The 20,148-nt window shown below is 42.1% G+C and overlaps 3 protein-coding genes across 4 annotated transcripts in view; all 3 read left to right on the top strand.

Moving 5' to 3' along the window:
* The first annotated feature begins 686 nt into the window (after nucleotides 1-686).
* On the top strand, nucleotides 687-3,409 carry LOC112978930 (serum amyloid A protein). Of its 2 annotated transcripts, none has more exons than XM_026092720.2 (4): nucleotides 687-1,450; nucleotides 1,782-1,923; nucleotides 2,637-2,775; nucleotides 3,211-3,409. In XM_026092720.2, the coding sequence occupies exons 2-4, from the start codon at nucleotides 1,821-1,823 to the stop codon at nucleotides 3,350-3,352; spliced, it is 384 nt and encodes a 127-aa protein (XP_025948505.1). In that variant the 5' UTR covers nucleotides 687-1,450; nucleotides 1,782-1,820; the 3' UTR covers nucleotides 3,353-3,409. The 2 variants fall into 2 exon arrangements, with proteins under 2 accessions (XP_025948505.1, XP_025948506.1); XM_026092721.2 differs by having other exon boundaries at nucleotides 688-1,450; nucleotides 1,794-1,923.
* A 175-nt stretch (nucleotides 3,410-3,584) lies between these two features.
* Nucleotides 3,585-13,562, top strand: SAAL1 (serum amyloid A like 1). Its single transcript, XM_026092795.2, has 12 exons — nucleotides 3,585-3,777; nucleotides 3,902-4,015; nucleotides 5,360-5,443; nucleotides 6,872-6,951; nucleotides 7,486-7,545; nucleotides 7,789-7,904; nucleotides 9,031-9,214; nucleotides 9,498-9,580; nucleotides 9,732-9,920; nucleotides 10,672-10,868; nucleotides 11,420-11,512; nucleotides 12,049-13,562. Exons 1-12 carry the CDS (start codon nucleotides 3,661-3,663, stop codon nucleotides 12,139-12,141), a joined length of 1,410 nt encoding a protein of 469 aa, XP_025948580.1. The 5' UTR covers nucleotides 3,585-3,660; the 3' UTR covers nucleotides 12,142-13,562.
* Nucleotides 13,563-15,730: 2,168 nt separating this feature from the next.
* Nucleotides 15,731-20,148, top strand: part of TPH1 (tryptophan hydroxylase 1) — a 29,149-nt gene continuing 24,731 nt past the window's right edge. Inside the window, exons 1-2 of the mRNA XM_026092714.2 lie at nucleotides 15,731-15,971; nucleotides 16,896-16,946. Of these exons, the coding sequence (XP_025948499.1) occupies nucleotides 16,902-16,946 (45 nt within the window). The 5' untranslated portion in view covers nucleotides 15,731-15,971; nucleotides 16,896-16,901. The remainder of the gene's footprint in view (nucleotides 15,972-16,895; nucleotides 16,947-20,148) is intronic.

Genomic DNA, 20,148 nt, shown 5'->3' with positions numbered 1-20,148 from the left:
AGTTGTTACCCCATTAGGCATGAGGTTAGTGGGGGACAAAACTATGTCTGGCCTGCTGCTTTTTGCAAATTTTCCTTTTCCAGTGGGTTACAATTCAAATTTTCCTTGTCTCAAGTTATTCCTCTGAGATGTGGTGTACTAGAGAATATACCTTTCCACTTCAGGCCTGTTTCGAGAAAGTGTCTCCTCCTCCCTTAAGCTCTTGTTTCAAGTCCAAGGGTGCCCCAGGGAAGTTGGTTGCTGTTCTCTGTTGTTATCATGCCTCTTTTACCTCACGTGGTGCGCTTCAGCTCCAGTTGCTAATTGTTTAAGTGACAGTGATGAATGGGACAACCACACATATGTCTTCTGCAGAGAATTCAAAGAAACATGTTAAATCATGTATGAGACCACACAATGGGGAGACATTATATGCATTGAACCTAAAGTGAAACTACAAAACCCAGGCCAAACCCAGAGCCTTCAGCAGGGAAAGCAGTTGTTACACAAGAGAAGCAAGCACCAAGCAGACTTTCTGAGACACCTCTCAAAGACCTGGCTCCTAATACAAGAGAGCAGTGAGTACTCAAACTATGAACCATACCAGAAGGGCCTGGTGGTTAATACACTTGGTTTAAAATCCATCAGAGATGTGGCTGTATGGATTTCCTTTTGCTAAAATGCTTTTTCTATACCATTGCATCAAAAACATCCCTTTTTTAGACCATCTGAGCCCCACTGAGCTGATGTCGCAGCAGAATGGCTTAAAGTCCATTGAGAGGGATCCATGAGAGCAAACAGTAGAAGGACAAACCGTACAAGCCTTCCTCCCGACGGCTTGAGGACATGCTACCTTAAAGCATTACCAGCAGGGACGTAGGTGTACGCAGTTTGTTTTGCAATGGAGCCCAAGAGCAACGCTTCATGTTTGCCTGTCCGTGACCTCCGTCACCTCGGCACGCGTGGAACTTTGGTTTAGCGGTTCCTGCACCAGGCCTGGTAAGGTGCTTGATCTTTTCTTCTGCATAGAAAGAGACCTGACCTGGTGTTTCATGGTAAATGCAGATGATCAGGCAACTTCTCTGAATTCTCTCCAGGACAAGATCTGAACAGAAATGTTACACTTAAGCCAACTATAATGCTTCAAGCCTACTTTGGTCTTCAAGGCAGCTTCCCAATCTGCTTGTTATGGGGAGTAAATAGGGCTGAGGACATTTGAAGAAGTGCCATATACGTTTTTTGTTGTTTTAATTGTGCAACAGGAGCTATGGACTTTCAGTAAGGACAAGGACAGGCTTCCTGTAATGTTTTCTGTGTTGAAATTGGAGTGCTGGTGGGAAATTCCCAGCCTTGAGAATCCATTCCAATTTCCTTTTTTTTTTCCTTGTTTGAATCGCTTATAAATACCCTTTCCGACTCTGAGGACACAAGACAACACTTCGTCTCCTCGTGGCTTTGCCTTTCTGCAGTGGTGAGTGATTCTGTGCATCTGAGATAGCAGCAGTGTTTTTAGTCTGGTATTCAGGAACAGGACTAATGCTTTAGCATACGGGACTGCTTTGTGCTGAGGCAAAAGGAGCAGCAGGGAATGCTAAATTTGCAAGTTTCTCATGCCTGTCTGAGAGGAGTCCCGAGTTTAGCTCTGCTCCCGCAGTCCTTGCAGGGGAAGAAGGGGGTTCTGGGGCTAGCCATCAGTGCTGGGGGTGGTATCAGCTGCCGGTGCAGCTGCCCTGGAACAGTTGTGTGACAACTGTTATGTCAGAAATTTCTAGAAAATGCTTCAAACGCTGCTAATCTCTCAGGTTTTCTCACAGCTCCGTGACAGCCTTGGGAAGGGAACCATGAAGCTCTGCGTCTGCCTCGTGCTGCTCTCCATTATTGTATGTGCAAGCGCTGACAACCCATTATACAGGGGTGGAAAATTCGTCTGGGATGCCGTGGGAGGTAAGCTGGTCTGTTACCACAAGCCTTTCTCTCAGGAAACCCCTCCCCAAGCAAAGGCTATGTGCAGTCCGTGGGTGCAGACCCCTGGGCAGGAAGGTCCACACCTCCCCCTCAGGGCCCTGTTGGTCTCTGTCACTGGAGAGGGCAGTGATCAGCCCCTGCAGGCCCCTTCTGTGAGCACAGCCCCGGGAAAGGCCCCTGTGGAGAAGTGCTTCCCTGTGTTAGCATTCCTCAGGTTTTTTCAAGCAGAGCATAGAGGGTTTGATGGGATGGGCCACAGCTCAGGCTTGGAGGTGCCCTGCAGCCAAGACAAGGAACAGGAACAAAAGCGCGCTCATGGGGAAGGAACTTTTTGTGAATAAACTGGCTGCACAAACCCTCTGCAGCCAACATCCCAAAGTGAAGCTGGTGGCTTCCCTAGTGCATAGTGTGGAACCATAGGGCCGTTGCCCTCTGTAGAGAGAGCTTCATCTGCCCCTACAGCGCCACATCCAAGCTGTGCCAAGCCTCCGTTGGCTTCCCTTCAAGGAGCCCCCTTTCTTCTTCTTTGCAGATCGTCCCCTAGTAGAAGCAAAGGCTGGTAAAGGAGCTTTCTCGGGGGAGCCTTGGGGACACTTTTTGGCCCAGCAGTAATGCATAAGCCCCTGGCTGAAATGGTGCTTCTTGCTGGGGAAGAGTCTTTAAAATTAACATAATCTCTCTGCTTTCTTCAGGGGCATGGGATATGCTCAGAGCATACAGAGACATGCGTGAGGCGAATTATATAGGAGCGGACAAATATTTCCATGCTCGTGGGAATTATGATGCTGCCCAAAGAGGGCCTGGTGGTGCCTGGGCTGCCAAAGTGATCAGGTAAACGGTGCATACGTGGCTTGTGAAAAGCGAGTTACCGGGGAGCCAGGCATTTCAGTTAGCGTGTACTCTGCTTTTGACCTAGCAGAGTGGAGGCGGGGAAGCACTTGATGTCTGGACAGCCTGTCTGCTTATGGAAAGGTGCCTCTCCTCTTGCATGGGAATGACGTTTTTCTCCTTGTCCTCCGAAGCAGGCAGATTTCTTAGCTCTGTGTTTCTGGTGATACGGGACTTTTTCCTTGCTGATTCATTTCCTAACATGGCAGTTAGGTTGGGCCCCAGATAAAGACTTAGTATGTGTTTGCATCTCACGGTGAGAAGTCCTGCGGAAAAGCTAACCTGAGCTGAGTGAGGCAACCACCACAAAGCAACACGGTTACACGGAGTTGAAATGCTGGTTTGCTTCAAGTGGCCCTTTTTCCCCCCTCTTGCTAGCGACGCCCGGGAGAACTGGCAGACCGACACGAGCGGCCGCGGCGCTGAAGACACGCGGGCCGACCAAGAGGCCAACGAGTGGGGCAGGAGCGGCGGTGACCCCAACCGCTACCGGCCCCCTGGCCTCCCCTCGAAATACTAGCGCAGCCCCCTTTCGCGCCCCCTCTGTGCAGCCCCAATAAAGACACCTTGCCGTTTCGCCCCGGCTCCCGTCCGTCGCACTTGCGCCTGCGCTTTAACGGGCGGCGCGGACCGGTTCAGACCGGCTGAGGGTGGGGGCGGCGCGGACCGGTTCAGACCGGCCTGGGCGGGAGGGGGGGGAGGAATGGTGCGCGGCGGCCGCCCCGCGCCGCCAGGGGCCGCTGCGGTGCGCGGTGCCGCCGCCGCCGCTCTCGCCGCTCTGGGCGCCTCGTTGGCGGCGGCGTGGCCTGGGCCTGGTGGCGGGGCGGCATGGACCGCAACCCCTCGCCGCCCTCCAGCGAGGCGGAGGGGGAGGAGGGCGACGCGGTGGGCGGCACGGTCTACAGCAAGCACTGGCTCTTTAGCATCCTCACCCGCCTCATCGAGGTGCGGCGGGGGTGGGGGGGCGCCCCCGGGGCGGGGCCGGCGCGCGCTCGCTGTAACGGTCGCAACGGTCGTAACGGTCGCGGGGGTCTCGCGGCGCAGCTGACAGCCGCCCCTTTCCGCGCAGGTCATTAGCCCCGAGCAGGGCGAGCCCGGCGTGAGCCGCGAGGGCGAGCAGACGGAGCTGGACGAGGAGATGGAGAACGACATCTGCAAAGTGTGGGACATGTCCATGGACGAGGTAGGGGGCAGCGCTGGGGGCGAGCGCTGCCGTGGCCGGGCGCCTCCGTTCAGCCCGCTGCTGGAGGAAGGCCGGCGGCCGCGCTGGGGAGCGGGCGCGGCGGTAGGTGCTCGCCGGCAGCCCTCTGGTTTGGCCGGCATCGCTTCTCTGCTCTGCTGACGGCGTCCTCTGAGTCGTTAAGCGGAGCAGGTCTGGGGAGCAGAGCGGCTTTTCCAGATGGAGCAAGTGCCTCGTGAGCACTCTTCAGCCAGGCACTCCTTTGCAAAAAGTCTTCTCCTGTATCCTGGCTGCTGGGCACTGTACTGATGTTTGAGCATGCAAAGCAGAATTGTATGTGTAAATGTAAAACTGTAAAAAAAACAACAAAAAAAGGTCTGCCAGACACTCCCCCTAGCTGTCTCAGGGATTGTGCAGTGCTAGTGCTTAGGATCATCTGGCCTAAGTGGGACCTTAGTCTGAACTCTTGGTTTCTTCTGTCATGCCCAGGAGCTGAAAAGGAGCCTTCAGTCATTAGGACACAGTACCACAGCTGTGGCTGAAGTTACCTCAGGTGCATAGCTTTTATCTTCAGGAGTTGGACTATAGAGATAATCTTGGTTCTGTGTCTAAAATGGCATATTTCTCCCTAGCCATGATAATGCATCATGTTAGTAAATGTAGTTGTCTCTGATGGATGAACAACTTTTAAACTTTAGCTTTTTAAACTTTAGATTCATAATGGCAATTTAATACAATCTTTTGGATTTTTTCTGAACATTCTCAAATACTAAAACAAAGTAATAGAAAGATCTTTTTTCTCAAGATTCTCTTCTCAAGTAAGAGAAATTATTTTCTTGTTCTTTGTTTAGATATTTTAAACGTGGAAGATATGTTCTTCATTCTTAAATAGAGAACTAATCTTGTGGTTTACTGAGGTGAAATGAGGAGGAGATTTCTAAGACGTTCCTCCTTTGTGTGCTCTGAGCAAGTGCTAATGGTAATCCCTTCCCTGTTTCTTTTTATGTGCCTGGATTATGTCATGGTCCAAGAAGATGGCATTTCCTGAATTCTGTGTCTGACCCTCTGTGAGACAGAAAGCAAGAGAAACTGAATATGACTGTTTGGTTTGGCTCAGTGCACAGCATACCACCAGCATCTTTAATCATAGGGGCATGCTGAACTTCTCTCATTGAACAGTGAGGATGGTGGTATAACATATTATTGCTATTAATAGTGGGTGAATACTTGACGTTTTGTAATGAGTTTGACTTCTATTTGATCCAGTCCTTGTTCTGTGAGAAGAGGTTTGACCTGTGTTCAGAAGTTATCGAAGGCAATTTACTTTTCCATTTGCTTTTTCCACAGGATGTTGCTTTATTTCTTCAAGAGTTCAATGCCCCCGATATATTCATGGGAGTTTTTGCCAAGTCAAAATGTCCTCGCCTTACTGTAAGTAGGGGCTGTCATAAAGCTGTCCCATGTTAATAGCAACAGTAGGTAGCTCTGTAGATGCTTTGACAAAATATCTCCCTCCGCCTCCCATTCCATATTTGAATGAGTAAGGAGAGGAAACCAAACACACAAAATCCAAACTTAAATTGCTTTTTTTGCACAGTGTCTCTAACATGATCTGATGAATAATTGTTTCAGTAAAGCTGAAGTTGATATATGTTGCTATTGATAAAGGATTAAGTGTTCCAAACCTCATAACAAGGCTTGCTATAAAAATCAGTAATGATTGGACTTCCTTTTTATCTCATTATTTGTTTCATGATTACTGAATAGAAGAGATCATGAATTTGTTAAATCAGATCTGTGAAAATAATCTTAGGTATTGGGAACTGTTAGACATGAGTACTTAAAGCTTTTTTTCTTCCCGCTTTGTTTTGATATAATTGTTTTGCAGATTATATGTCACAGTTCACTAGTGTTTAGAAATTTAAGGTAGAGTTCTCAAAGGTACTCAGTATAGGTATAACTCCCGCTTCCTTTGAAGTTACCAGAAGCTTTGCTTCAGGAGGAGATGAGTTAGAGATGCATACATTTTGAAAGTTCAGGACTTTGTCATATGAAAGTACAACAGAGAATTGGAAACCAATGCAATTTGGCTGTGCTGCTAATAGTAGTAATAGTGGCAGCTAGAAAGTATGGTGAAATTTAGTGGAGATAGCAAAACTTTCATAAAGATGATGTCTTTGACTGGTCAGGGTTGATTGCCAACTTTACTTTTCTGAAAACAAGAGATTCGCAGGATATTCTATGTTAGCACCAATTGCTTGCAGGTTTTTCAGGTTAGTACCAATTGCTTGCAGGTTTTTCTCTCACTTCTGTTTGTAGAAATGTGCACTTTTTTTGATGATTGTCTGGGGTTGAACATCCTAATGGGATGCACCACATTTGTTTTAAAAAATCTCTACACTCAGAAGATGGGTTTTGCTGGAAGTTTATATTGAGACCCCTTTCTTTTAGGAGGAAGTGAGTATCTGTGAGTGTTGCATTTATATGTTGATGTTTTTGTTCTTAGGACTCTGTATGGCTTTAGGAGTAGGGGTGCCAAATTAGCTTCAAAACAGTGTGTGTGTGTATATACATATAGAGAAAGAAAGAATGCGAGCAAAGTTGGTTTTAAGGTATGTTCTCTTTTATGGAACACCTTAACTATGATAAATATCTGAATAGTATCTCTCATGTTTTCAGCCAGTCTGGCAACATCCTTTAGAAGATCTGCATCTCTGCCTTGAAATTGATGGATTGTATGAGCTCAGAAATCAAACTGGAAAACGTCTTTAAACTTTTCTTACTTTGTATGATGGCCACAGAAACAAAATTGTGAACTATGTTGCAGCAGTTTAATAACAGTGCGTTTTAACTTTTCAGGAAATCTGTGTGGGAATACTGGGAAATATGGCTTGTTTTCAAGACATATGCATGTCCATTAGCAAAGATGAGAATCTTGGGTAAGTGTGTATGTGCTTTATACATGCATGTGTGATAGTTGGTCTTAGTAATGGATTTTGGACGGAATAGGTGAATTTTAATTATTAGTTTTTTTTAACTAATAATTTGACTTGAGAAAAATGAATGCGATGATTTCTTCTGTCCTGTTAAATGCAAGGAAGATGATTTAAATTAAATTTACTTATTTGCTGGACTCTCACAGTCATGCAAAATATATTATAAAAGGAACTAAGTTTGCTTTCCTTGCCTCATCTTCATTCAAGCCTTTTTGGCTCGCCATAACTGATTGAGAAGTGTTCAGTGAAGATGAAAGAAGGGATACAGACCATCATTTTTTTTGCCATCATGAATCAAGCTGTTGAATCATTAACTTCTAAGTGTGGCAATGTTGAAAAACTGGAGGTGCGTGCACGAGCTGGAAAGGCTGGCTGTAATCTTAGAATATGGCTGCAGCTATAAAATTAATCTTTTTACTGTCTTTTTTCACAAAGATGTTATTTATTAAAACTCTGTCTTGAATTTTTTGCTTACAGCCAAGTGTTATTGCAACGTTTGTGTGATTCAGACTCTCCAACTCTTCTGGAAACAAGCAGGTGGGACTTCTTAGTAATTAATATATCACTAATTAATACAGTTCTATGAAGAAAATTGACAGATGGACTGATTATTTTTTTCCCATCCTATCCCTTTGTCATTTCCACATTGTTCTTGAAATGATTTGCTGTGGGCTGTATTTCTCTTTCTGTCACATCACTGTAATTATTCTGGATTTACAGTGGTACAGTTAAAACCAATCTTTTGGTTTCTAATCTGTTAAATGGGCAATTCTTGTCTAGGTTGCTGTTAACTTGCCTCTCCCAACCTGAGGTGGCCAATGTCTGGGTTGAGAGGATTCGAGAAAGCCCTTCTGTCTATGACTGTCTTTGCTTTATCATGTCAAGCTCTACAAATGGTAAGTTGCCATAGCAAGCTGTAAATCAGTGGATGTTTGCAGAAAAAGTAGTCACTGAAGTATTCACTAAAGACAGGTATTTCCAATTGGGAGTGCAGAATTTCTTTATAATAAAGTGGACCTCATGAATTTAAAGGACACCAAAATAAACTTGGGCTGCTTTTGCAGGGTTTATAGATGTATATAAACGCAACAAAAAAACCCCCACCCACATATGAGTAAAAGAGCTTTGTGGGAGATTAAAACAAAGTCTAATGGAGAAATTTTAATTTGGCGCAGTAAGGGAAAAAACATAGTCCTTATTAAGAGACATACACTTATCACTCTTGATCCTTGAAATAAGACCTAATTTAAAATTTGTTTGAATCAGAGATGTAGTTTCCATTTTTAAAACTACTGGATTTGAGGAATGCTAAGTGTTAGAATGGTTCAGTTACTTTGGCAGCAGAATACTACATAAGCTTTGTTACACAGTCAGTGGTACTTAAGTGTCATCTTTTTCTTGATAGCACTAATCTAGCAAAATCCTAATTAGACAACAAATAATGGAAACATTTTGAACAGCAATTATTTTGCAAGTTCAATTGAATTGTAACAGCAATAATCACTTGCCTAGAAATCCTGATAATTAAGCTTTTAGAATTTGAAGAATGCCAACTCTGCTGTTCTTTTTAAAAGATGCAATGCACAGAAATCACACTCAGTCCAATTGAAATCACAGATCTATTTAAGTAATATGTTGATTGACAGGTGAAAGGTTAGCAGAAAACTGTGTATATTTAGGGACAAATCGTGGGGGTTATGATTTCAGAAGCTGAAGTTACGACTTTTCAGGAGCCTCAAGCTCAAAGTCTCTTTGCAGAATGAAGTTCTTACTTTGTAAATGGCATGATAAACTAGAAGCTGTCAGTGGGCTTTCCAACAATCCCTGTTTATCAAACTCTTCACCTCATTTTTGCCACAGAAAGGAATTAGGCATAGTAATTGTCAGTAGATCATGAGTGAAACTATAATATGTTTCAGCACTATATTTACTCTGATTACTTTCTTATGTTAGCATTTTGTGAACTCATTTTTGCTCTTAATTTTTTCTGTTCTTGAATTTGATGTATTCTTTCTTGTGCAGTTGAATTGCTGGTAAAAGTGGGTGAAGTGGTGGACAAACTCTTTGATCTAGATGAAGAGCTAATGTTAAACTGGATTAAAAATGGCACTTGTCAGTCCATGGGACCATCTATAGATGATTCCCCTGAAGAACTTCCAGATTTTAAGATTGTGCCTTGTATACTTGAAGCAGCCAAACAAGTCCGGTATGTGAGTTTTCCTTTCAGTTTTGTGGCTGGGGAGACTCCTCATAACCTTGTTAAGACCCATATCTTGAAAATCTCTTTTCAGTGGGAGCTACATTGTTTGCCGTATTGGTGGAATACATATGCCTCTACTTACCATTTAAAATTAGCCAACTAGCTTATAATCAAAGAACACTGCAGTGATTGCTCATGGTCTGTTGAGGATCTGAAACGGATTGAAAGTATGAACTTCTTGGTAATCAGGTCTTTAATTTGGCTTTGGTTTTTGTTGTGTTCTGTGCAGCTCTGATAATCCAGAAGGACTTGATGTCTATATGCATATCTTGCAGCTCCTAACCACGGTGGATGAGGGCATTCAGGCTATTGGTAAGACACTTGAATTGCTACACGTGATGGGACCAAGAATGGCAGTAACTTTTAGGTCATCGGATATTTAATGGGAAAAAAATGTTCCTAGATTAAATTTGTTGGGTTTGTGTGTTTTGGTTTTTTTTTTTTTTTTTCTTCCCTTCTCAAGTGCAGGCTCCTGATGGAGGAAAAGAGACTTGGAGTTTGCTTTATGACCTAGTTTGTCATGAACTCTGCCAACCAGACGATCCAGCGATCATTGTTCAGGAGCAGAAAACTGTATTGGCCTCTATTTTGTCTGTATTGTCTGCTATGTTTGCTTCACAGACGGAACAAGAATACATCAAGATGAGGAAAAGCAAGTGATGCTTTTTTCTTGATTTTCTTTTTTTCCTTTTGTTAACTATTTTTACAATTGACTTTATGTATATGGGGTGAAAGATGGTTAATTTATTACTATTTACTAGCTGCCAGTTCAGAACCCAAAAATCAGATGCATGTTTGAACACTGTAAGGTTCTTTACTCATGACCCTAAAAATCACAGCTGGTTCAAAGTCCAGGCATGAAGAGTTTTGATGATAGAATCTGCAGATTGTGTTCAGTCCGCTCTGCACTGAGCAAAGTTTGATGCACGAAAATTGCATAATTCGTCTTTGCTAAGATATGAGGTCTTGATAGTGGTTATTCTAAGAGAAGGAGATAAGGCACTTACTTAAATGCATCTTTATCATTTGTTTGATCCATTGAGCAGTCTTTAGAATTAAAAGGCTATCTTGGGAATCTGAGTCTGTTATTGCCCACAGGCCTCTGGAAAGAATTGTGCTTGCTCTAAGCCACTGCTGGAGACATTCTCCTCTTATTTCTTACCACTGGCATGTAGTTTTTATAGATACAGGTTAGCTTGCATTAAAGAATATATATATATATATAGTTATGTTTCCACTTGCCTTTTTAAAACAGTCTTTGATATAAACACAACAGTGTCAGTATATACATTCCTATATCTTTTGTATAAAACCTTCCTATAAGTTTCAAAATTCTTATCTGTTCAGAAAGGGTGGGGAAAAAATTTCGGTGTTAAACTTAGTTTCTTATTACTGTATATTAGATATGCCTCTGATTGGGAGCTTGATTCGTATCTTACAATACATGGAAGGCTGTGGGAAGAGATCTGTGGATGACTCAAAGAAATCCAAACAAGATGAAACTGGAAAGGCAGAACTGCATGAGGAAGATTTCCATTTGAAAATTTTGAAGGATATCTGTTGTGAACTACTTTCTAATATGCTTCAAGAGCTGACCAAGGTAAAAATAAAATTTTAAGAACACTTTTAAAGGATAAGTGAGAAAAAAAGATGTTAATATTAAGGGGGCATTTTTCTGTGATCTTTTCCCATTATGCAATCAAAAATTCCATACAGGAAATCGACCAGAGAATTGAGGAGCAGGTCCCTGTGTTAAATGAGAGGGACACAGGTGTTCTGAGGTGTGTGCCTTCAGGGCTGAGTTTCTAGATGGTAAATTCTTGAGGTGTATGTCACCAATTTCTCCTGAATGGAAATCAATTTACTTAAGGAAAGGAAAGAATGTCAGCCCCTCTATTATATTATCACCTTCTTAGCTGGACTTTATTGTGGGTGTATTAAGACTAAGACACTGTTTTCATACCTTTTTGACATTTTTGTATTAGTTAGGTTTGGTATTGTCATAGAACTGTTGAGTTCTGTTCCATGGTTGTTTTACCTGTTGTGAGAGCAAAGCGCATACTGTACACACTGCCTGCACAGCTGAGAGTTTGTTCCTTTGACAGCTGTTCATGACATGATAGTTGTATTTCTCATCTTTTAATTTTCCAGGAAAATATATTAGAAGGACTAAACCAGGGACATTTAAATGAACAGACATGTTCCTGTGCATTTCAGAACCTCTTGCCTCTGTATTTCACATCGGTGAGTATGTCTTTAACATAGCTGAAAAAAATACTACTCTGTTGGCATGGCAGATACGGACATACGACAAAATTGCTTATAAACAGGTAACATGTGAAATTAGGCAGTCTTGCCCTCTCCCTCTTCTGGCTTACTTCAGCCATAACTTTGCCTAGATCATTGGCTTATACAAGGGCCAAACTGTGCTGAAATGAATGAAGGTGGGCAAACTTACACTAGCTGAAAATCTGTCCCTTACAGTCTTATAGAATGATTATAGTCATATTTCATAGGGAGCTTTTCTTTATGTATTTTTAAACAATAAGAGTTTTGGGAAGGCAATAAATCCTTATATGTTTTGGACTTAGGGCTGACTGAAATTACAGGGTTTAGGAGGGAAGTATCTACCATGGAGCATTTTCCACTATCTGTGCAATGGCTATTCCTGGCTGCTGTTTGGTGGGAAGATACAGAAGTGGAAAAGCCCTTAGTCTAAGTTCAGTATAAGAATTGTGTTCCATGGAAGTGTGTTTTCTATATTTGCAATTTTTTTCCAGGTGGAGAGCTTCCTTGAAGTATTGCGTGAAGCTGATCAGACACTTGCTGACAATCTAGAAAAGCGTTTCCCAAGCCTGAAGGTCCACACCTAAGAGTGTACATGGAATATTTTTCCGTCTTTGGAATGAAGATTTTTGACTGTTTCTTTACAGTGTTTTAGAAGTCAAATTTTCAGTAAGTGCAGAAGAATAAGGCAATGTCCTTACCAGCAGATGGCTTTTAAGATATATTCCAGGTAGCCCAGATTAATCTAGGGTTAATCTGGACTGCGTGGGGAAGGAAGTTATTGTAAGTTTAGTTCTGCCTCTTCCATCTTGTTTGCTGTGGTGATGAGAGACTGTTGATTGGTAGTTGCTCTTCTGCAGAGTAGCATTCTTTGAATAACTCTTGATCCTGTGCTTTCCAGCTTAGGTTGGAACAGTGAAATGAATGAAATGCACTGAGTATAGTGTTTTAACATGATACTGGCCTTTTCCAAGTTGTTGGCAGAAGGAGGGTTGATCAGTGGGAAGTCTCAGATGTCCTCTGGTTAACAGGACATTGTCTTCAAGCGCCTGATTAAAAACAGAGTTAAATTACACAGGGAAGAGACTTAAAGTTGTAGGGCAGGTTTAGATTTAATCCCTGGCATACTTGCAAACTCTCTGCTTTATCTAAGCAGTCTGTGCTTTGGTTTGGGAATAAAACATGTATCTGACAGTTGTTTCCTCATTCATGTGTTCTAAGAATTATCTGTGAATGACATTAGGAATGTCATTTTAGCCTGCGATTTTCAGGGGAGTTTAAGGTATTGGCTCGCTTGTGGTCAGTGAATTCGATGTACAGTCTTCTCAAAATCCCACTATTAACTGTGTTACATTTGAACTACATTTTAGCTACATTACATTTTTACATCACTTCCCTGCATGCAATGGAGCTAACATTCTTTTCTATGTCTAAAAAGATGCTTTAACCATACAGCAGCTCCAGCTGCTTCTATAAATTAGTGTGGAAAACAGTTGGTCTTTATTATGTTTGAGAAGTGAAGGAAAATGGGAGCCAGAGCACAGAGAATAACTTAATAACATACAGACACATTCCCCTGCTATCCAGGATTTTATAGGCTTTAAATATTGTGCTGGGCCATGTTTTGTTTGCCCTGAGTTACATGTACATGTGGTAAGATACAGTATCTGTATATGTATATAGCCTTTTCATCCAAACTTCTGGTTTTCAAGTTAATCTTCCCCTTGGTCTGCCAATGACCTCTTAGTTGTTGGCAGGGGATTTAGAATTAGAAATATCTGACTTGTGTCATCAAAAAGAATTGCAATGGTTTCTATCAATTTTTGTATGCTATGTTTATTGGAGAAAACTGGTAACTGTGAATAGGATGACAGCATTTTCATACTACTTTGACAGTTTTTGGATATTTTCTTAAACCTACAGATTTGTAATAAAGTTTCTTTAAAAAAAACTGTATGTTTTTCTTCATTTTAAGTGTCAATTAAATTTATGTTTTGAGCCACTGGAATTGTCTGTTAGTCTCTTGACTATGTCCTTTGTAAGAGCAAAGAGCAAAATTGAATCTCTTCCTAATGTAAATGTCCTGTAGAATGTGTTGTCCTTTATTGGATATGCATTTTAACTATCTTTTGCTTTCTTTGCTTAGTCATTTTTTATGGCTTGGAAGTTAATGTCTCTGTCATCCAGTTGTTAAATTTTTCTGAACGTAGCTTGTCCCAGGGTGAACCATAAATATCTTTATAGTAGTCCACCGAAGTTAAGAATTATTTCTGGTTTGCACCTCTTCAAATTTGGTGGCTTCCAGTGCTTGTTTAATGTAACATACAAAAAAGCTGAGACAAGATCTGTTTTATTTGCTTCCTTCTCCTTGTCAATACACAGTTATCTGGTATTGGCTGATTAATTGTTAAATGTGGTCTTACTAATTACAAGGAATGGGCGAGATGCAGCATTTCTCCGAAGTGATTATTGCCTTAAGTTGGATGGTACCTAACACCTGCCATGCGGCAGAAAAAAAGACAGATTTCAATCAATGGGAAAACAACTCAGTCCCATCTTCCCACTTTTCTGCAACAGAAGCAGTAAAAATGGGTCTGTCAGCCTTGTTTCAGCAGACTAATAGTTCAGGTATGTCAGGATCTTTTATCCTTCACAAACATAGTGGAATGGAGGCTGAATTCCCCTTTCGCCCCAGCGAACAGCTGTTGGTGTGTGGTCTCTGCTGCATGAGTGGGACAGCACTGGCTTTAGCAGTGAGAGCCTGGGGCTGAATTGAACATAAGGGAAATGTGGAGCATTTGGGGCATTCAGAAGTGGAAGAAACTTTCTTCAAGGTAGCCCATGATTGATGTATTCGGCAGTGGTGCCCGTGTATTACATAGTCTTGCCAGCAGGGATCTCCCTTAGCTTGTGTTTGATGAACGTTGTGTGTCTGTTTAGACTATAAAGGCTATTTCCACCCCCCCACTTTTTTTTTTTGTTCCGTCTCCTAGCCGCACTTTATCCCGCTGCCTGCTAAACCAGATTTGTCTGAGCTAGTTGTTTCAGACTGCCTCTTTCTCTCTATAAGCAGGTGAGCAGCTTAATTACTCCCATAACATCCTCCTTTGGGGAGAAAAGAAAAGTATTTCTTACTGCCTTGTGCAAAGTTCTGAACAAAAAGCAAGCGTCCAAAGCACTGGACTAAACTAGCAAATGAACTTAGTCTTACTTGGACAGAGCTGGATGTGAATTGTGACGTAGCACCTAGATAATAGGAATTGAATAGGAATAATTGAACAGCAATTGAATAGAATAGAAATTGGATTCTAATTGAATAGGAACAGCAATTCTACCTAGAGGTAGAAATTGGCCCAAAAGGGCTTGTTTTAATTTAGGCTTAATAGCTCTGCATAATAATTTAATTCAAAGATATGATTACAACATTATTTTGGTTCATGTTTATGCAAGATTGGCATTTTCATCACACATAGTAGCTTTTTCCTGATGAGGCAAAGCACTAGAAAACCAAATAAATTTGTGATGTAGGGGAAAAACAATGATATTAGAATGCTTAATCTGTTCTCTGACAATGTGAGGAGATGCTTGTTGTTAGTATCGTAACGCTTTGCTCAGTATTTATGCCACAGACTTGTCATTTCAGGTAAACTAAACCTTGAAACTTAGTGTGCATATTCAGGTCATTTCTGCTTTCTTCATTTTCTGCATTACATTTTTCATTCATATTTTCTTACAACTGCTATAGTGATTCCTTTTTCTCTGAGATTGCATGTCGTATGTATTGACCTATTACAACCACATTCACACTAACCACAACACACAAGATATTTTAAATCTTTATGTGCAAGTCAACCATCTTCATAGTTTGTGACATTGGGATGAAAAGATACAGATGCCTTTCTAGTGTTTTTTTGGGTTTTTTTTTTGTTTTTTTTTGGGGGGGGGAAATCCATGCCCTTTTCCTCTAGCCTTGGACTACTAGGGCTATTACTGAGTTAGAGTTATGAAAGCAGCAGCATCTCTATTAGATTTTTACTTAAAAGTTTATGTCTAGAGCAAAATGTCTTAGTCATAGTATTTCCTCAGCATATCCTTTACCGTCCCCAAAAATGTAAATATTGTTGCTTTTTTTCTTTTTAATGCTCTCTGTTTACTTATTTTTTGTTCTAGATATGATAAAATCAACATGCTCTGCCAAACTCAATGAGAGAGGAGGAACCTGCAAAACCTTGGGCATGGACCAGTCTGCTGTAATATTATACAATCTCTCAAAAATCCTTCAGGTGAAGGCAAACAAGAGCAGCGAGCAGCTGTGTGCTGCCTGCCATGCCAGGGCCGTATGCGTCAGTCGTACTGGTTGGTGTGCCCTCGGTTCGCAGCTGACAAGGCGTGTGCTAAGTGAACCTGACATCACAAGGTTGGTAAAATAAACCAGGCTATTTCAAACAGCTATCGACGGAGGTTTTGCAATGGGAAATACGGTTGTTATTCCTCATTTTTTTTCCCCTCCCTAATTATATGATTTACCTCTACTCTTTACAAGAATACATTTCAGTGCCGTGCATTATAAAAAGCTAAAAGTGGTAAAACAAAAGATTTCCTTTAGAGTTATTATGAAGTGAAGTAAGCTGAAGTAACTCAAGAAACCCTGGGGAAAACCCATTGACCTTCTTTCTCTGTCATGCTCTCTTTCTTGCTCTTGTTTGCTCTTTTGTTCTCTTTTGCTCTCTTTCTGTCCTGCACTCTTGCTCTCTTGCTTTCTCACTCTTGCTCTTTCTCGTGCTCTCTCGTTCTGGCTCGCTCTTGCTCTCTTGCTTGCTTTGTTGTGCTCTTTCTCGCTCACTTTTTCTCACTCTGAGTTAGCTGGAGGTCTTAATGATGGGCAACAGAAAAGTCTGAGAGCTTAATTTTATACATGGATTAATGCGAATAAAATTGCTTGAAAAGGTGATGGAAGTAAGATGTGGTGAAGAGCTTATCGAATTAAGGCAGTGATACCAGAGAAAGAAAAGAGATGCAGAAGGGATACCTGAGAAAGAAATAGAAAAGGAAAAAAACTAGAAGAATTATGGCAAAGGAGAAAAATACTGAGTAGTTGTAATGTTGAAGGAAAAAAAACATTAAATATCAGTGAGAATGTCAGAGTATTAATTTTGTCCATATAGAATATCTAATGTGCAGTCACATACTGATTAGGTCCAAAGTTGATTATAATTTATATTTTCAAAGCTGAATGTTCTTTGTAGTTTTTCCTGATCACACGGAAATGAGACAAGTTCGTTTAAAGTGAAGTCTAAACACCATGGCGAGTAACTGAACTAGTGCTGCTTAATTTCCTCAGGTTTGGATGGCTGGCAGAGGCATGAAGGAGCAGAGCTGTTTTGTGACGGAGGTAAGGCAGTTTCAGGTTTTTGCATGCTCCTGCCTTGCACCTGGCCAGAGGTGAGATCTGAAAGCAGAGCCCTGAAGGGCTGATGCTCGTGTTGTGCACTGCTCTGAGAGGAGCCCAGCAGAATGCAGCGTACTCCCCGTTTTGCTAACTAGTCAGGTATCCAGGGGAAGGGGCCCACATGATGCCCCTCTCTTTTTACTTGACGAGGACAAAGTCTTGCTCAGTCTGCAATACCAGTCACTACAACTACAAATCTGCAATTCTGCATCACTTCAGCAATTTTATATGAAAGCATATCTACCCAAGATTAAAAATTCTGTATGGTTAATACATTCTGTTAGGATTAAAATCCAAGCCTGGGTATAACACCCTCTTACATCCATGTCACAGAGTGTGCAGTGGGCATGGTGACTGACTGACTGCAGGTTTATGCATGTAATAACTGAAGTCCCATGTTGTTGGCACTCCAAAAATTGATGTCCCTCCATCCAATTTCCAGGGAAACCTCAGAAAAGCAAATGCACCTAGACACTCTTCTGTGTAGCAGTGATGGTAGCATTGTGCTTTAGATTATATAAGCTCTGTTTTAATTTTGCAGTGAGCTTGTATCAATATTTTTTTTGCTGTCATGGACATCACTTTTGGTGACAGCCCTATTTAAAGAAGTTGTAACATTAACAAGCCATCTGTTAACCTTCCATAGAAAGGAAACGCTTTTGTCAATTACTCTAATGAAATCACAAAAATCATTTCCTGGTCTCCAGTCGTAGCCCAGTCATCCTATCTTCTGTCAATAGGAGGATATTGAAGCACACAGGAAGATACGTGCACACTTTTATCCTGCTCTATAATATAGCCACAGTGTTGTATTTTAGTGCAGCAAATTACAATTAGCCAGTGATGTCAAAGGTTTCTTTTTTTCTCCCATTAAAAATCCTCTGTATTGCACAAACTCTCATATTCAACATCTGAGTGTTTCCTCATCAGTCAACAGGAAGGCTGGGCACAAGGGCTGTGAGAAGATATTTTGAGTTCGTCCCAGCCTGATTAGTCGAGATTTTGATTTCATGATGTAAAAGCATAGAGAGGAAGGAGCAACACTTCTGCTTAGGTGGGAATAAACAAAATTGCTGAATGACTCCATTTTGTCATTTGGGATGAGGCTGCTAGAATGGCGGAATGGGAGGAAGAAAAGCAGTGGGTAGAAGAGGCTGAAGTAGTGGGAAAGGGAAAAATGAGTGGTGAAAACATGCAAGAAGAAGGAAGGACTCAAGCTTTGTGGGCTCTGTAGATGGGACACTTAGGAAGGGCAAAAAAAGAAACGTGGGAAATTGCCTATGAAGTATAAAATGATGTAGGTCCAACAAAAATCTTTCAGGGACCATGGACATATCAGCTCTGAGCAACATGAGCTGTTTGTGTGGGAAAGTTCCAAGTACAAATGAAGGGACGATTTATCTTTTTCCTCCTGTTGGTGAGGATTTGACAACTCCTGACGGGAGGGAAGAGATGGATGTGGGAGATGTTGGCATGGAGTTGCCACCTGAGTGGGGCTGGAGTTGCACGAGTCAATTCCTGCGTACTGCTTATGTTTACGAGAACGAGGGACAAACAACGAGAGCAGCCAGGTGTAGCCCGGAGAGGCAAATTTCTTGCAGCCTTTCAGCTTCTGCAGCCTCCACCGACTCTGGAGCAGGTCGGTAAGGACAGCGTCCGGCACAGCGTTTGTAAAGCGTTGGTACGGGGTGACTTTTGGGGCCCACACAGCTTGCTTCTCTGTGAACAGTGCTCTCCAGGGAGGAACTTAGGGATCAGAATCAGGTCTTTTATTGGAACATTATTCCCTAACTTTCACCAGTGGATCTGGAGCTGACCCTCAAATATATGTGCAATTTGTGGGAGGAGAGTGAGAAGAGATTCCTTGTTTGTTTTACCTGGAGGGAGGACTGGGTCTGGCTGCTTTCTGATACATCCCTGTCAGGTTCAATGGGCTTTGGTTAGACCTCAGTGTGAACCAATTGCTCTTTTGTATGTCACCGCCGTCCCCCAGGGCCATGTACATGTTTACTGCAAGATAAGATGGTTGCAGTTAATGAAACACAAGTCTCCATGGAAATGTTGACATTCCCACCAAAAGCAATGGACTGGGTGACTGTGTTGAAAATAATCATGGGGCTGCTCTACAGCTGTCGGCTTCTGTATTAGGAGATCGCCTCCGAGTACAGTGGCATCCTCGGTGTGGTGGACTTCTTTCGTATTTACGGCGTTAAAATTTGAGAGAATTTCAATGGAAGAACACGTCGCATATGGCACAGTGTGATGTAGTTGCCCTTACAGGGAAAGGAACTGCTTTTGTGATTTAATTAACCAGTAGTTCTGCCGAATCCAGAGTTTATTTAGACTTGAAAGAAGTAAACTTAATTAAATTAAACAAAGCTTTTTCCTTCCCAGACATGCCCTGGTCCCTTTTTCTTCTTCTGAGAGATAACCAAAAGCCTATAAATAACAGGAATAGTCTTTTTTGTTGACCTGTCACAGAAGGCTAGTGGAGAAACATTATGCACAGGTGCAGCATGTTCATAGGATCAGAGGAAGAGGACACATGGGTGTTTGAAATTAGTTTTTTGAATTTAAATCCCTGTGATAGGTTGGCAAAAGGATAAAACTGTTATGGTTTCAGTGTTGCCTGTTACAGGTCAAGATCATTTTGACGAAAAGTGGTAGTGATTGAGTGGAAGCCTTATCAAAGCACAAGAAAGCTAAAAAGAGATTTGAATTCAGTTCTCGGCTACTCCAGAGGCTTCGTATTTAACCACCGTAAGTCAGTTAACCTCTCTGTGCCTTGCGGTGTGGTTCTGCCATCCTGTGTGCCCAGCAGCAGACCTGACTTAAGTCTTTCCCCACCCAGAAGTTACTGCCCATTCGGTTGTACTGTCCAACTATTTGTCCGGCTGAATTCAAGTGTGTGTTTTTGAGAGTAATGCAATTCAAGTACTTTCTGTGATACTGATGAAAGCTGTTCTCAGGCCACAAACTCTCACCGGCTGACCTCTCCCTTCAGCTGGCAGTCGAGCAGGACGATCGCTGGCCCTCAGCTCAGGATTTTGTGGCTAGAAAATTTCCCGAAGTCTGAGTATGGCCACAAAAGAAGTGTTGCGTAAAAGCATGTTTTTGCCCAAACTTGGACTTTCTCCCTTCTCTC

The sequence above is a fragment of the Dromaius novaehollandiae genome, chromosome 5, assembly GCF_036370855.1.
Source record: "Dromaius novaehollandiae isolate bDroNov1 chromosome 5, bDroNov1.hap1, whole genome shotgun sequence".
Lineage (NCBI taxonomy): Eukaryota > Metazoa > Chordata > Aves > Casuariiformes > Dromaiidae > Dromaius > Dromaius novaehollandiae.
The sequence above is the reverse complement of the archived record's forward strand: the minus strand, read 5'-3'. Positions and strand labels throughout refer to the sequence as shown.

Excerpts from the sequence above, each read along its gene's own strand:
- LOC112978930 (XM_026092720.2), top strand. The coding sequence starts at position 1,821 with ATGAAGCTCTGCGTCTGCCTCGTGCTGCTCTCCATTATTGTATGTGCA. Across the intron at positions 1,924-2,636 it reads CGTCTGGGATGCCGTGGGAG|GGGCATGGGATATGCTCAGA; the intron begins GTAAGCTGGTCT and ends TGCTTTCTTCAG. Across the intron at positions 2,776-3,210 it reads TGGGCTGCCAAAGTGATCAG|CGACGCCCGGGAGAACTGGC; the intron begins GTAAACGGTGCA and ends CCCTCTTGCTAG.
- SAAL1 (XM_026092795.2), top strand. The coding sequence starts at position 3,661 with ATGGACCGCAACCCCTCGCCGCCCTCCAGCGAGGCGGAGGGGGAGGAG. Across the intron at positions 5,444-6,871 it reads CAAAATGTCCTCGCCTTACT|GAAATCTGTGTGGGAATACT; the intron begins GTAAGTAGGGGC and ends TTAACTTTTCAG. Across the intron at positions 9,581-9,731 it reads TGAGGGCATTCAGGCTATTG|TGCAGGCTCCTGATGGAGGA; the intron begins GTAAGACACTTG and ends TCCCTTCTCAAG.